This window comes from Mercurialis annua, linkage group LG7 (assembly GCF_937616625.2).
Source record: "Mercurialis annua linkage group LG7, ddMerAnnu1.2, whole genome shotgun sequence".
Lineage (NCBI taxonomy): Eukaryota > Viridiplantae > Streptophyta > Magnoliopsida > Malpighiales > Euphorbiaceae > Mercurialis > Mercurialis annua.
In genome coordinates, this window is record NC_065576.1 from 44,115,126 (window position 1) to 44,130,026 (window position 14,901).

Below are 14,901 nucleotides of genomic sequence, written 5' to 3' on the forward strand. Positions count from 1 at the left end.
TTTTAATGTCGTTTCTAAATATAATTATTTTACAACGCCTAATAAAATCGTTATTAAAAGTTATACTTTTAGCAACGACTTAATTTATATCGTTTTTAAAGATAAATTTTTTACAACGGCTAATCATGTTATTGTAAATTATTTGCTTTACCAACGATTTAATATTTGTCGTTTTTAAATATTATCATTTCACAACGACAAATAATTTCGTTGCTAAAAGAAAGAAGGAATAGTGAAAATCCCACTTTGAAAATAAGTGAAATGAGAATGATGCATTCTCACTATAAAACAAACCCACTCTTCACTTAAAAAAATAATTTTTATTTTTATTGTAATATATCAATCAAAAAGTAAAAAATATTAAATTTTAATAATAATTGTATTTTAAATTATAAAAATAAAAAAAAATCTAAAATTATATAACATATTTAAATAATAATTAATATTATAATATTTTGACAACGACTTTTTATAGTTACTAATAACTTTTAACAACCAATTTTATAGATTTTGTAAAACCTATAGCAACGACCATTATTTAAAAAAGTCGTTATAAAAAACATTACATTACGCCAACACACACAACCACATTTGTCGTTGTTAAAAACTTTTAACAACCATATTTTAGATTTTCACAACGACAACTCACGTTTCCAAAAATCAAGTTTCTTGTAGTGTTTATTGTCATTAACTAATTAGTTATTTAATTAATCACTATTATATTTAAAGTTCTAACTAGAATAGGTAGCTAAATTATCTCCAATTTAGTTTTTAGTATGTAAAAAATAGGGTTAATTACATATAAAATCACCACCTTTACACGAAATTGCAAAAATAACACGACCTTTAAAACGTGGCAATTCAGGGCACCACCTTTCATTTCTTTTCAAAAATAACACGGGCGCATTTTTAGTGGCATTTTTGCTGACGTGGCGTGACACGTGGCACTCTCATTGGGTGTCCAAGTCACCAAAATTTTATCAAAAAACGTGCCCGTGTTGTTTTTGAAAAGAAATGAAAGGTGATGCCCTGAATTGACACGTTTTAAAGGTGGTGTTATTTTTGAAGATTCGTGTAAAGGTGGTGATTTTATATGTAATTAACCCTAAAAAATAACTAAATTGTCTTCAAATTAGTAGGAATACCTATCTCTTAGTTTGATTGAACTACAAAATTAAAATATTATATTTGGTCAATATATTATTATTTAAATTTTTATCTTATTATTTTTAAAGATATTATTAATAAAATTAAGTTAATTATGGTTATTATGGTTATTATAAAACGAAAAGAAATATAAATTCAGTATGGAAAAAAATTTAATAACCGAATATATTATATTTACTTTTATAAAAATTCTTAACTAATTTAATATTAATTATAAATAAAAAATTGATATAATTATAATAAATTTACTAATATGTTCATTGACGAGTTACGTTACGGGCCACGTGCATAGCACGTAATGCGAAACTAGTAGTAGAAAATAAGGGGGAAAAGTTTGTGTGAAAGAAGATCTCTTTATCTATACTATATATAAAAACACGGATGGGGGGACAGACAAATTTACTAAATAATTCTTTTCAGTTCACTACTAAATAAAGGTTTTATAGTCATTAACTAATTAGATATTTAATTAATCACTATTATAATTAAAGTTCTAATTAAAATAGGTAGCTAAATTATCTCCAATTAAATCTTTAGTATGTAAAAATAAACTAAATTGTCTCCAAATTAGTAGGAATATCTATCTTTTAGTTTGATTGAACAAAAAAATTAAAGTACTGAATTTGGTCAATATATTATTATTTAAATTTATATCCTATTATTTTTAAAGATATTATTAATAAAATTAAGTTATTTATTTAATTATAGTTATTATATTTACTTTTATAAAAATTCTTGACTAATTTAATATTAATTATAAATAAAAAATTGATATAATTATAATAAATTTACTAATATGTTTATTGAGGAGTTACATTACGAGCCACGTGCATAGCACGTAATGCGAAACTAGTATTTCAAAAGAAAGAAATTCCATTAAAACAAATATTTTATTTTTCTTTCTATTAGGGTATTGCTAAAACATTTATGGGAGCTCTCTTTATTTCTTTCTTTCTTGATGAGTGACTTTAGGGCAAACTTTTTTTGTGCATTATTTGTTTGTTTGGTTATAGCTAAGGTATTTTTAAGGTATTTCTTATTTCGGGTTTCTTTTGTTTTCGTATAATACACTTGTTTTATGCTGGTGGGTTGGTGTATGTAGAAAAAATAGCAAAGTGCTAGAAACCCTTTAATATTTAATTGATATTTCCTTTTTCTTTTTGAAACAATTAGTATTTTTCTATTTAATTAGGTGGGTGGTGAGGCTCTTTTTATCTAATACAGTTGCCTAATCCAATGATTTTAATACTTTTGAACCAAAAAAATATGAAAAAGAAAGGTTATTTGGGTAAGTTTGAACTTTGATTATGCTCTCATCAAAAAAAAAAAACTTTGATTATGCAAGATTAAATTCTTTCCTCTCTAAACTATGGATGGATAGGGTGCATTCATAATCATAATGAAATAAAAACAAATACCTGAAAAGAAAATAGAAACAATTAATATTATGGCCAATTATGTCGTGTGTAAATCGATAGAAATTTAATTGGATATTCTTTGAGTTAAAAATTTAATTGAATAGAGGAAAATTATACAATAACTAGACAATAAATATATTTCTAGTAATGAATTCAATCTCATCTAATCCTGCATGAAAATATAAATAAGACGATGGTGATACTACATAACACAAGAAATTAACACAACTTTATTTTCAAGAACTAATTTAGTAAATTAACTAGCATAATAAGAAAAATTACTTTCTAATTGTATGAATCAATGGGACTATCAATCCAATTTAAGCTACCTACATGAACCACAGTTTGAAACCATTTTGGTGTGCTTTGTAATGCAAGATCCTTGAATTTTCCAAGATTTGGATCATAACTAACAATAACTCTGTTTTTATACTCCAACAAAATTTCACCATTCTTCAAAACACCCAAAACCCTAACAACTCTTCCAATTGCGCCATTAATTTTCCAAATCTTTGTGGGTCTATCAATATTTTGCTTCAATCCCTTTGGCATATAACTCCCAATACAATATTGCTTCACCCATGACTCCTTCACATTATACTCTTTCATAACCCAAATCTCCAATCTACCATAATTGCAATACACGGCAGCCGAAAGACACCCTTTTAACACCACAAGATGATAGTTACATCTACTTAATCCGCCGCAATCCGGCTTCGGAACTTCCCGGAATTGCTCGTCTTCCAAGTCGAATGAAACTAGCCGGCGGGCGGGGTTATATCTTCGCGGGCGGCTGACCCAGTGAATTCTTCCGTTAACCGATGCCTCCGAATGGCGACGGACGAGCTGATATGATATCTTGCCCAAACTACGCCATTCCGAGTCCCCGACCGTCAAGATTTGAACCTCGGACTGCGGATAGATTAGCCGTCGAGCTCGAAACGAGCTGTTCCGATAGTAAACAATCCTAACCACCTTATATTTCCGAGTCTTGGGATGAAACCCGAACCCGAAAACGATTTCTTGGTCAGAATAATTCAAAGACTTGGGCAGCTCAATATAGCTCATAAGAAAAGGATTATAAATAAAAATAGAATCATTATACAACGAGTCAGCTAAGCAAAGTAGACCGTTACACGACCCTACGACATCAAACTCCGGCATGATCGGCGAAAACGGAGTATGAATTCGCTTCACTTTATGTTTTTCTTGATTATCAGCTGCAAAATCAAGAAAATAAAGATGGTTTTTGATCGGAAAATCGCAGTGGAGGATTAAGCAAGGATCGTTCTTGATATTATTGGTAGTAAAATACATATTTATGAGGTCCGGATCTTGAGCTAGGGCACGCCAAGAATGACAAACACATTTGAACCGAACTAAAGAAGAAATAGGTAATCTTGAAAGTATATCTTGAATGATTTCTTGCGGTAGATTTTCCATTAGAGTTGGTGGTTGATCATCTTCAAGATTGTATCTTCGTTTCTTGGTAGGGTTAGCCTGCAACTCCATTAAAGAATAATTAAGAGAAGTTTGATAATCAAGAAAATTAAAGAAGGGGGTTGTGTGGAGAAGATGGAGATGAAAATATATGGTGGACTTTGATAAGATCAAAGAAACGTTTCAAAAAAGTGGACGGGAACTACAAGGAAATTGGTGAGGTATGGGATCCACCATATTGAAAAATTCTCACCATGAAAAAGATAAAGGAGATAATTTTTTATTTTTATTTTTCATATTAAGGGACATGTAAAATTGATTGATCAATACATTTAGCATTGATCAAATCTCATTTTTCAAGCAAATTAAATAAGAGTAAGCATCTTTCGAACAAAATAATAATTAAGAACTTAAATTACAAGTTGTAACTATAAATTTCACTGCAAAACTATCGTTAATGAGAATGTAATAAAAGACATGTTATTTTAAAAAAGTATAAGTATAAAAGCTGGTTGGCTAACTCTAACTAATTTAAATTTGAAATTTTTATTGATCCTAATTAATAAAGAACCTCTATAATATAAAGTTCAGAGATATTAATTATGTAACAATAGTAAAAATGTTAAAATTATTTATGCTCTATAACATATAAAAAAAATTCAATTAAAGTTATAAATAATGTGTAATCTAAAATTTCAATTTATATTTAAGTAATAAAACTCCATTAAATAAAAAATATATATAATTATAACAATTATTTCTATTAACAAAAATAACATAATTAAGAAATTAAGTTTTCATTTACACTACAAATAATTATTAATTAATAAATAAATCATTTAATAATATAACAAAAAAATAATATGCAAAATTAGAACTATAATTATTCTTACTATTAATTATTAATATATATATTAAAATACAATAATAATACTAAAATTAATAGAATTCTAAACTTATTAATATAATTATTAAAGCATTAATTTTCAATTTAAATTATAAATAATTATAAAATTAGTAATAATATATATATATATATATATATCAAATAAATAACACATAACTGCACTAATAATTTCTATTATTATTTTTGTTGACTTTTAATTGAAGTTATGAATAATTATAAACTAATTACTCAATAATTAATCAAATTATAAATAAATTTAAATTTAAATTATAAATATTATTTTTAAAATAAATAATTAATAATACCAAATAAATACTAATACATATATTTAATGGGTAAACTTAGTTTTAATAAAACATTTAATGAAATTTTCTTGGTCAAAATTTAGCTAATACTTTTTATAATGTACTCCCTCCATTTTTTTTTAGTTGTCCATTTAGCTAAAATTGCACATATTAAAATAGTGGAATTTTTGTCTTAAATAATAGCAATAATTACTAATATAACCCTATTATATAATAAATATTTTGTAGATTGAATTATAGAGTCATTTATTAGGGAGGGTTAAATTTGGAAGATAATAGCTAATGTTATTTTGAAATTCTAAATAGACAACTAAATGTAGATAAATTTATTTGGCTAAATGGACAACTAAAAAAAACGGAGGTAGTAGTATATATGGTATTAAGGCAATGCAGACTTTTTTCTATTTAATTTTAAATTCCTCAAATTTTGGGTTTTGTTTTTTATGTGATTGCAATAAATATTTTAGTTTAAGCAGATGCCAGGAATCATCCCTTGTGAAAACTTTATGGAGAATGGACCCACAAATGTTTATACAGAAATGCAGAAACATACACAGCAAAAGTCATGGCGAGCATAATATAAACAATAAAGTTTTAAAGTACAAATGAACCTATAACAAAATGCCAAACTGAACCTACAAATATTCACTATTATCATATAATTATTAATTGCATCTTAGCCTATAACATGATGTTACATGTTAGTTTATATCAATGCCATGTGATTATGGATTAGTGTTTGTAATAAACTATATGGACCCTTTAGTTAAAATAAAATTTATGTAAACTTTATTTTACTTTATTTTATATTATTTTTTTTAGAAAAAAAAAATAGAAATTAGGTGCTTATTTTATTTTAGGACATGCGTAGAGATATACTTATTGGTGACTATGTTATAAAGAACTTTAGTACTAGTGGGTGTGGCTAATTAAAAATTAGGTGCTTATTTTCAAGGGTTTGCTTTATGCGTGCTCATTTAAAAGAAGAAAACCTTTGAAAAAGCATGCATCTAATTTGTATTAACACATCTTCGTTTATGAAATTATAGTTTCAATACATATTTGTTCTAACCACCTAAAAATATTTTAATTTTTTAATTTTTTTATATATCTCAATAATTAATTTTAACAACTATATTTCAACTGTAACCAACTACTTATCATTTAAAAAAGTGTTAATGTCAAAAAAAATCATGAACTTTACATGTTTTCTCATTTTTAATCATGCAGTTTAAATTTTCTCATTTTCATACACGAACTACCATTTTTTCTCAAATTCATGCACGGTGCTAAGGTGACACTCATTTATTGGTGTATAATGACCTCCACCTCACTGAATTGCACCAATTGAATCATGACACCTCAACACCATACATGAATTTGAGAAAAAGTGGTAGTTCGTGTATGAAAATGAGAAAATTTAAACTACATGATTAAAATGAGAAAACGTGTAAAGTTGGTGAATTTTTATAACATTAACCCTTTAAAAAAAGGCTAAATCATTTTGATTAGTAATATTTCTATTGGAAAAATAATATTTTGGGCCATAATTAAAAAAAATAACCTTTTAAAACAAAATTTAATAATTAAAATATATTTGTCGAAGTTAGACCAAAGTTGACATTTTTAAAGAGTTGAAAATATAAATAAAAAATATCAAAAAAATGTGATATTTTTTGGCTAATATGCTTAAGTAATTAGGTTAGCTTATGTTCTTAAATAATGGTTGGCATAGAAAGTTAACATTAAAGGTGTGATTGTGTATATAGTATCAAAAATGCTCTTATATAAGGTTACGAAGAAAGAAAATTTTGCACATACTGCTGTTGAGCTTGATCTTAGGGGTCGTGGTAATTTTTCTGTACTAATAGGGATGATAGTTTTTGACCGAAATGCCAGGCGATTAAATTAAATTATAATTTTGCATTTATTTTCAGGGTTGTTAAATCTGTGAAAAATTATTTTACATCTCGCCAGCCTGTTTTGAATAAATTGTATAAATAAGTCCTTCCATGTTGACCCAACCGAATCAATTGCGTAGATCTCAGGAGAAATAATAGAAGAGTAACGAAATAGTAAATAACTAAAGAAACTAGATAAGATAAATGATGACATATGCAACATAGGCACAATTAACTCGATTTTAGAAAACTAGATATAATTGCTACAAAATGATAAAATCATGATAAATATACAAATTTTAAAAGGTTAAGTTTGATTTGTAAAAATGAAAAAAAAAATAGCATCATTAGACTTTTTTGTAAACATTTAGCATAATCAATTAATATCAGAACAATTTAGTATTATCATATCAATAAGTAAAGAAATGCCCGCATAGATTTGGTCTATTGGTCTAAACCTCAGCCATCGGACGCCAAAAGTCGCAGGTTCGAACTCCGGCTACGCCCTTTCTTAATATGGAGTGGTTGAGCTTGGATTGCTGACCATTATAGCCCGGAATTACCAGGTATGTGGGCTTGCGGGCGGTCCACATCTCGAGATTTGACAATGATATTGAGTTTCGGCTCAGTTGAGTGAGTGTCACCAAAAAAAAATGAAATTAAACTAATTTTAAAAGCACTATGAGTTGATAAAATATTTTTTTCATAAGTGAAGTTGTAAATTCAAATTAGACTTATATATGCAAGTGCATTTAAAATTTTGGACTAGATTTTTGCTTTTCATAAGAAACCTATCGGCTCAACTAAAAATCAGTCTGAATATGAAAAAATATAAGTTGTCACTGTATAGTCGAGACTTATTTAAAACACCTCGTTTATTTTGTAATAAAAAAATTAAATTAAAATTGTTGTCGACTTTTGAAATTGAACTGAAATGGTTGATAAATTTTATTTAAATTTATAAAATATATTTTAATGTTTTTATTGTTACACCTAAAGTAAATGTAAATTGCGAAAACCCTCTAGGATTGGCTACAAGAAAGCTACAATTCTTAAGGACTCGAATAAAACAATACGCAATGACTTAGCCTAAGCTCCCTCATAGTCTCTACTCATTTATTACAAGAAATTTCCACGAACGAACGTTCGAAGGTGATTTTCCAAGATTACAAAATGCATTTGTGCACCATTTTGTCCTATTTCTTGGATTATTTTAAACAAGGATCATTATCCTTTTATCACTTTAAACACAAAAAGCTTAACTCTTGTTTTTTTTTTATATATATATTTTCATTGAAAAGTGTTTTTACTTCATCAAATAATATCGTTTTGACAGTTTTGTAATGAACGTAAACATATTAGATTATGACTTTTGGATCAAAAATGTTTAAAAAAATACAAGATAAAACTTTTTTTTGACAACTTTCAAATATGTGGTGCTTCAAGGCGAAAAGTGAAACTTAAAAGAAAAAAAACATTATTCCAGAATTCAAATCAGTTCGTGTTGTTGGTACACTTTGTCACACTCTATTTATGGTTGAAATAATTATATCAGTATGCCAGAATTTTTTGAATATATTATTTTAGTATATAATCTTTTATAAATTACACTATTTTAATTTTTTTAAAAGTGTATCAAATGACTGTTTTTAGCTTTTTTTTTATCAACTTATTACTAAAAAGCCAAAAATAAATTTTAGATTTGCTTATATGGTTTGCCAATTTAATTCGACATATACAATTGTGTCATTACTCATACAACTATCATCTGTTTTTACTCATCTAAATTAAAAATTTAAATAAAACAGACTTAAAACGATCTAACTTAATACAAGATTCCTCAATTCTATAAGAAGAAATTTCATTGTATTGTTCTGTTTTTATATGTAAAAATATTTTTTAGAACTATTGTTTTGATAAAATTCATTTTCTAATACTTTTAATTATAAAAATATGCTTTTCTAAAAATCTATCAAAATTCTATAAAAAAAAATGTATCACTATATATCAGAATTATTAAAAATATATTTTTATTGAAAAAATAAAACGAATTTATTTTTATAAACAATTTGAAAAAAAATACTTTCTGAAAAAAGAAAACCCATTTCATAATCTTTAAAAACCCAAATGTATGGACTTTGATAAACCTCGGACCACAGCCCAAAAACAAAAAGAACCTCGTAGTTTCACTATATGAGAACTCATTATAATGTTAATTACATCTTTAATCTTTGCAAAACTGATTTTATCATTAAATATTACCAAACCACAAACTTTAGTATTTGTTTTTAAACATTTGAAAACTTAATTAAGAGTTAAATAAAAATGCGGAGATATTATTATAATTTGTATTTCTATTAGAAGCTTGCCGTTGTGTTTTCAGCAAGAAGGTGACGGTGTCAAAATAAAATTGTCATATATTAGATATCTCAAACACTATACAACTGTCGAGATTATTTGATCAATTGTAATAATTTACACAGCTTATGTATATCCCATCTAAATTAATCTATTTAAATTAGCTTTTAACAGCCTCTGCATTTGGTATGTGTTGTTCATTTGAATTACTCTCCGCACCTGGAGCAATAGATCGAACACCACACGGAGCGTAGTTCACTTTCGGTTCAGTTATTGATTCCCCGTCGTGTTCCATATTTGATATAGCCTCAGAAACTGAACTTGGCTTGCCGTTATGCAACTCCTTTGATTTGTTATCGTCACCTAAACCAGAATAGACAACAATTTCTGAGCCACCGGAATGACTTCCTTTAGCTTGATTTATCGACTCACTGGCTTGCTCCTTCGAGTTTCCACAAGATTGGACAACCCCGTCATTTCCGCCTGATTTAGTTCCTGAATTACCGCTATGCACACTAGTTGCATTAAGAGTTACTGTCCTTGAAGCAGGCATATCGTGATCGTGTTTTCCCTCATAACTCGTTATAACCACTTTTGAGTCATGAGACGCCCTCTCTACATGTTTTTTAACAGGGCAACTGGGACTTGAGCACCTGTAGTAGCTCCTACATTACAAAATGGCATAACTTAAGTAAGCATATTGCTCAAATATAATCATGCAAGACCTGGTAGCAGTGTAGTTGAGTCGAGCCGAGTTGAAATTTTGCTAACCTCAAACACGACTTGATTCTAAATTTCAAAACTCAACTTGAATTCAATCGATTTTTATTTTAGGACAGTAGAAAATAGAGAATTGAACCCGACTCGAGTGCATTCAGTTATCTGTATAAATATTTGAAAATTCAATTTAGAACAAAAATTTGGATATTATTGTAAATAAGTATAATTATAAAGGATAAAAAAAAGTAAATTAATCAAAGCTCGATTAGGTCGCGAGCCTGTCGAGCTGAGTATCTTGATGTTCGAAGTTGACTCTATAATTGACTTGAGTAGCTCGAACTCAAACTCAGCTTGATTAATATCAAGTATAATCTCAAGTAGCTCGTGATTTGACTCGGTTCTACTCCAAGCCTATGGTAATGCATCAATAGTGCAGGAGCACTGGTGCGATACGAGTAAACCAAATGTCAACTGCCCAACATTGCATATGAATATAAAGTATTACAGATTAACTGATGGAACTTTACCTTGGATTTGGATTGCCTTTAACCATTTTCTGTCCATATTTACGCCAACGGTACCCATCATTCACAATATCAACCAAGCTTAGTGTTTGAACTACGACACGTGGTTCACCACTTGGCTTATCTAAAGGAGTAGGTTCAACATTATGGGAGCCTTTCTTCCTGTTTGATCAATCGGCAGAGGTTAGCTCAGAAGTAACTACCAAAGCTGAAATTTGTATATTTAATCAACAAACTTACTGCCTTTTTGAGCGGAGAGCATCGTCATTATCAACCTCATCTCTTGTCAAAGTAGATTCTCGTTTCACATTCTCACTTGATGCAACAGTTGAAATCTGAGGGTCACTCATCCTATTAGGTAGGTGAGGTACATGATCTTCTGCATAATGTTTATCGTATTTGATATCAGGTTAAAAATAAACTATGCCGAACGAACATGGATACGGGAATTAACAATTCTTTGCCATTACCTTGCTTGACAGTTAATAAAGGTTGAGCTGCTCTTTCATCAACAACAGACGAAACAAAGCTAACAGCAAGTGGAAGATTATTTTCAGGTTTAGGATGATCATGCGGACCAAAGTAAACAACATCCACAACCTGACCATCATGTGTACGCTCCAATTGCTTTTTAACTAGACAGTTTGGATGCGTACATTTGTAATAGCTTCTTATGATTTCATTTCCTTTCACAAATTTCTGCCCGTATTTTCGCCAATGATATCCATCCTCCAACACTTTTTCACGCATAATAGGACTTCTTCCATCCTGACCACATTGGTTAACACTAGAACTATTTCCATGGGTCTGTGATTTCTCTTTACTCGGTATTATCGAGGAGATGCTTCCTTCTTTATCCAGCTGCGATATGTGGAACCCAGCTGAAGTATCGGGACCCTGCAAAATTTTCTCCGGGGTCACAGGAGCAACTCCCTCTTGATCTTTTGATACATGATTTCCGTTATCATCATTCTGTTGAATAGTGTCCGAGCCATTATCAAGGCTCCGTTTTTTCTGCAATTCATCAGAATCAAATTCGTCTGAATGCTCCCCTGATGAAACCATTTCTAAATTGTGAAATTTACGCCAGAAACATAACGCGACCAACTCAAGGTGCTGCTGCTACTGCAAAATTACTGCTAGCTTGAATGAAATTCTACATTCTGCTGATTGTTGACACCTGCAAAACTATCCAAGCAGTCAAAATTATGTGCCAAACAGAAAATAAAAGCTAAAACAGTCAAAATTATGATTTCTTCTCTAAACTAACTAAACAACTAACTAACTGTCTAAAACCTAACAATTAAACTCTGATAACCTAAACTAGTGCTGACATGTAAATTCTGAGCTTTCTATCAATTTCCTAAATTTTCCCAGCAACCAAACAAACACCAATTACATATCTTAACTGAAACACTTAGAAAAATCAGGGGAAAAAATCAATCAGCATATAAACATAAATCAAACTGTAATTAGAAAACAGTTAATTGACTAAAGGAAGATATAGAGTAAAAAAAAATCAATCAGCATATAAACATTAATCAAACTATAATAAATAAATTAAAAGTAATTAATGAAAGATAAGAGCCAGGATACCAAAAATTAACCAAGCATGATCAGCTGCTTCCAGTTCCACGTGAAACCGGCGAAATTGATAATAATTTACTTGTTGAATTCCGAATCAGCTCCGTAGATCGCGGCCGGTGTCGGGATCACCCGCCGGTTAATAGAAGCTTCTAGAAGTTGGCTTGGCCAGTGAGTGAGTGTGTATAAGATTGAGGGTTTTAGGGGTAAATCAGAGAAAAAAAATTAAAAAATTGAAGTAATTTTTGTTTTTAAGTCTAATCCATAATCAGAGAGAGTGAGAGAAGAAGAGAAGAGTAGAGAGGAAATGATTGGATGTAGCGAGGGAACAGTTTAAGAATCTATACCCGCGTGCCAGTCTGTTACTTCTTTCTTACGCAACTGTTTCAGTTTCTTTCTTAGACACCTGTCGTTTTGTGTTTGCTCATTTTTTTCAATAAAACGCATCGTTTCATGGATGTTTGCTCATGTGACACTAAATTACAGCACTGAAATGCTAAATCGAAAAGATTAGATGCCATTATGTACTTTAGCCAGATAGAAACAGTGCTAATAGTTTATTAACACCGTTGGATGATAATGTTTTATATAAAGTCTGGCTGTTAAAACTCACGCTGTTTGACGCGCATTATCTGAAGAAGAAAAAAAATCAACGATCTCTCTCTAATCTTCACCACCGTCTGCATCACCGGAACCCTAACCCTAATTCAACAAATCAACTATGCTTCTAACTCCCGGACATTCACCACGCCACCTCGAGTCTCCGTCGCCCTCATCATCAACAAATCCCGAAACTACCCTTCAAGTATCAAACAATTCCACACCACAAAACCCTAGAAAACGTACCAGAGTTCTCGACGAGGATGCCTACGTGGCTGCAATCGAGAAAATCATCGAACGTGACTTCTTCCCCGACATCTCTAAACTCCGGGACCGTCTCGATTGGCTTGAAGCGGTGAAAACCGGAGACCCGATTCAAATCCGTGACGCTCAACTGAAGATCATCGAACGCCGCCGTGGAAAAAGTGTAAATGTTTCTGACCCTGATGGTCGTAGTTCTAGAATTATATCTCGTACCCCTGGTTCTACTTTTATGCGAAATTTTACTCCTTTAGATGAATTTGATATAAATACTAGTAATTTAAATAGAACTCCGCGTTTCGGTCAGGGAGAGATTAATGATAGTAATGAGGGTGGTACTGGTGGTGATGTTGTTAATGATTCGTTGAGTTTAGATGAGTTTTTTAGACGGTATACGAGCGAAGATAACGATAGTTTTTCGAAGATTTTAGAGAAAGTTAATAGAAAAAGAAAGGAAAAGTATGTTCATTTACTAGAGGGAGAAAACGAAGATGTTAAATTGATTGAGGGTGATAAGAGAGATAGGATTACGGATGGGTATGGTACGTCTGGTCAGCCTGTGAGTACATTAGAAGGGTGGAATTACACGGCAAAGAATTTGTTGATGTATCACCCAGCTGATAGAGGTGAGGCTTCGTTGACGGAAGAGGAAGCTGCAGTTAGATTGAGGGGTTTGACAAAAGAAATTAGTATGTCGAATACACGGTTTCATGGAAAAATGTTGGATTCTAGACCGAAAGATGATGGTAGTCTTGAGGTTCTTTATGCTCCGATTATTGGAGGTACTCCTCTTCCTATGTCATGTAGAGATGTGGATAAAATGAAGAAGTATGATCTAGAGGATTTTAAGAAGACTCCGGATAAATTTTATGTTGAATCAGGGAAGAAGGCAGATAATGGGTATAGTTTTGTTAGGACTCCTTCGCCAGCTCCGGGGGTTGATGGATCACCTTTTATTACGTGGGGTGAGATTGAGGGGACACCAATGAGGTTGGAGAGTGAAGATACACCGATTGATATTGGTGGTAGCAGTGATGGAGCTCATTTTAGAATTCCAAATCCACCTGTAAGAGATGTTAAGGCCCACTCGCTGTCTAGGGATGCTGCACGGAAGGTAAGGGAGAGGTCAAAGATGTTTCAAAAGCCTCCATTGCATTCTCCAGGAAGAGGAGGTAGTGCTAGTCCAAATGCGCGTACGTTTTCTCCTGCTGCACAGAAATTTATGAGGAATGCCATTTCTAAGTCTACATCTTCTGTTGATGAATCGCTTCGTGCTAGTTACAGAGGATCAAGCCCTGGAATCAGCACTCCAAAGAGTATTAGAAGTGTCTCTAGGTTTGGAAGAGACGAAAGCATGAGATCAAGGTCACCATCTGTAAGGGAGAATTCCAATCCTCCTTGGTGAAAATATATTTTTCTTCTTGATAAGGTGTTTCAATTAGTAAGTAGCTGCTCTCTTGTGGTATATATATGCAGCACTAAACCTTTTGTCTTCAAGGATGCATGTATAAGTTGATACGTTTAATTTCCTTGTTTACATGGTTGTTGAGCTTAAAGGAAATAACAGTCACGACTTGTTGTTAATGTATTAAATAAGTGTTCAGTTAATGCTTAAGTTTAATTTGTCAGAAATTGAGTTTGCCATGTCGATGTCTTATGAGCCAAACATTGTCATTGTGAATTCTAAGCTTTTGCTAGGCTGAGCAAATTTAAGAT

At 30.7% G+C, this 14,901-nt stretch overlaps 3 protein-coding genes across 4 annotated transcripts; 1 reads left to right on the forward strand and 2 right to left on the reverse strand.

Annotated features, from left to right (window-relative positions):
* Positions 1-2,785: 2,785 nt before the first annotated feature.
* Positions 2,786-4,306, reverse strand: LOC126654623 (F-box protein At3g07870). Its single transcript, XM_050348544.2, has one exon. The coding sequence runs from the start codon at positions 4,095-4,097 to the stop codon at positions 2,871-2,873; it is 1,227 nt and encodes a 408-aa protein (XP_050204501.1). The 5' UTR covers positions 4,098-4,306; the 3' UTR covers positions 2,786-2,870.
* Positions 4,307-9,535: 5,229 nt separating this feature from the next.
* Positions 9,536-12,633, reverse strand: LOC126657729 (WRKY transcription factor 1). 2 transcript variants are annotated; one of them, XM_050352475.2, is made up of 5 exons: positions 12,337-12,633; positions 11,211-11,920; positions 10,981-11,119; positions 10,744-10,902; positions 9,536-10,161 (listed from the first exon to the last, which is right to left on the reverse strand). In XM_050352475.2, the coding sequence occupies exons 2-5, from the start codon at positions 11,803-11,805 to the stop codon at positions 9,657-9,659; spliced, it is 1,398 nt and encodes a 465-aa protein (XP_050208432.1). In that variant the 5' UTR covers positions 11,806-11,920; positions 12,337-12,633; the 3' UTR covers positions 9,536-9,656. The 2 variants fall into 2 exon arrangements, with proteins under 2 accessions (XP_050208432.1, XP_050208431.1); XM_050352474.2 differs by having other exon boundaries at positions 11,211-11,928.
* A 285-nt stretch (positions 12,634-12,918) lies between these two features.
* On the forward strand, positions 12,919-14,817 carry LOC126657728 (uncharacterized). Its single transcript, XM_050352473.2, has one exon. It carries the CDS (start codon positions 13,046-13,048, stop codon positions 14,588-14,590), a length of 1,545 nt encoding a protein of 514 aa, XP_050208430.1. The 5' UTR covers positions 12,919-13,045; the 3' UTR covers positions 14,591-14,817.
* The last annotated feature ends 84 nt before the right edge of the window (positions 14,818-14,901 follow it).

Coding starts and splice junctions, on each gene's coding strand:
- LOC126654623 (XM_050348544.2), bottom strand. CDS start 4,097: ATGGAGTTGCAGGCTAACCCTACCAAGAAACGAAGATACAATCTTGAA.
- LOC126657729 (XM_050352475.2), bottom strand. CDS start 11,805: ATGGTTTCATCAGGGGAGCATTCAGACGAATTTGATTCTGATGAATTG. Junction 11,120..11,210: donor TTTATTAACTGTCAAGCAAG/GTAATGGCAAAG, acceptor AACATTATGCAG/AAGATCATGTACCTCACCTA. Junction 10,162..10,743: donor AAAGGCAATCCAAATCCAAG/GTAAAGTTCCAT, acceptor TTTGTAATGTAG/GAGCTACTACAGGTGCTCAA.
- LOC126657728 (XM_050352473.2), top strand. CDS start 13,046: ATGCTTCTAACTCCCGGACATTCACCACGCCACCTCGAGTCTCCGTCG.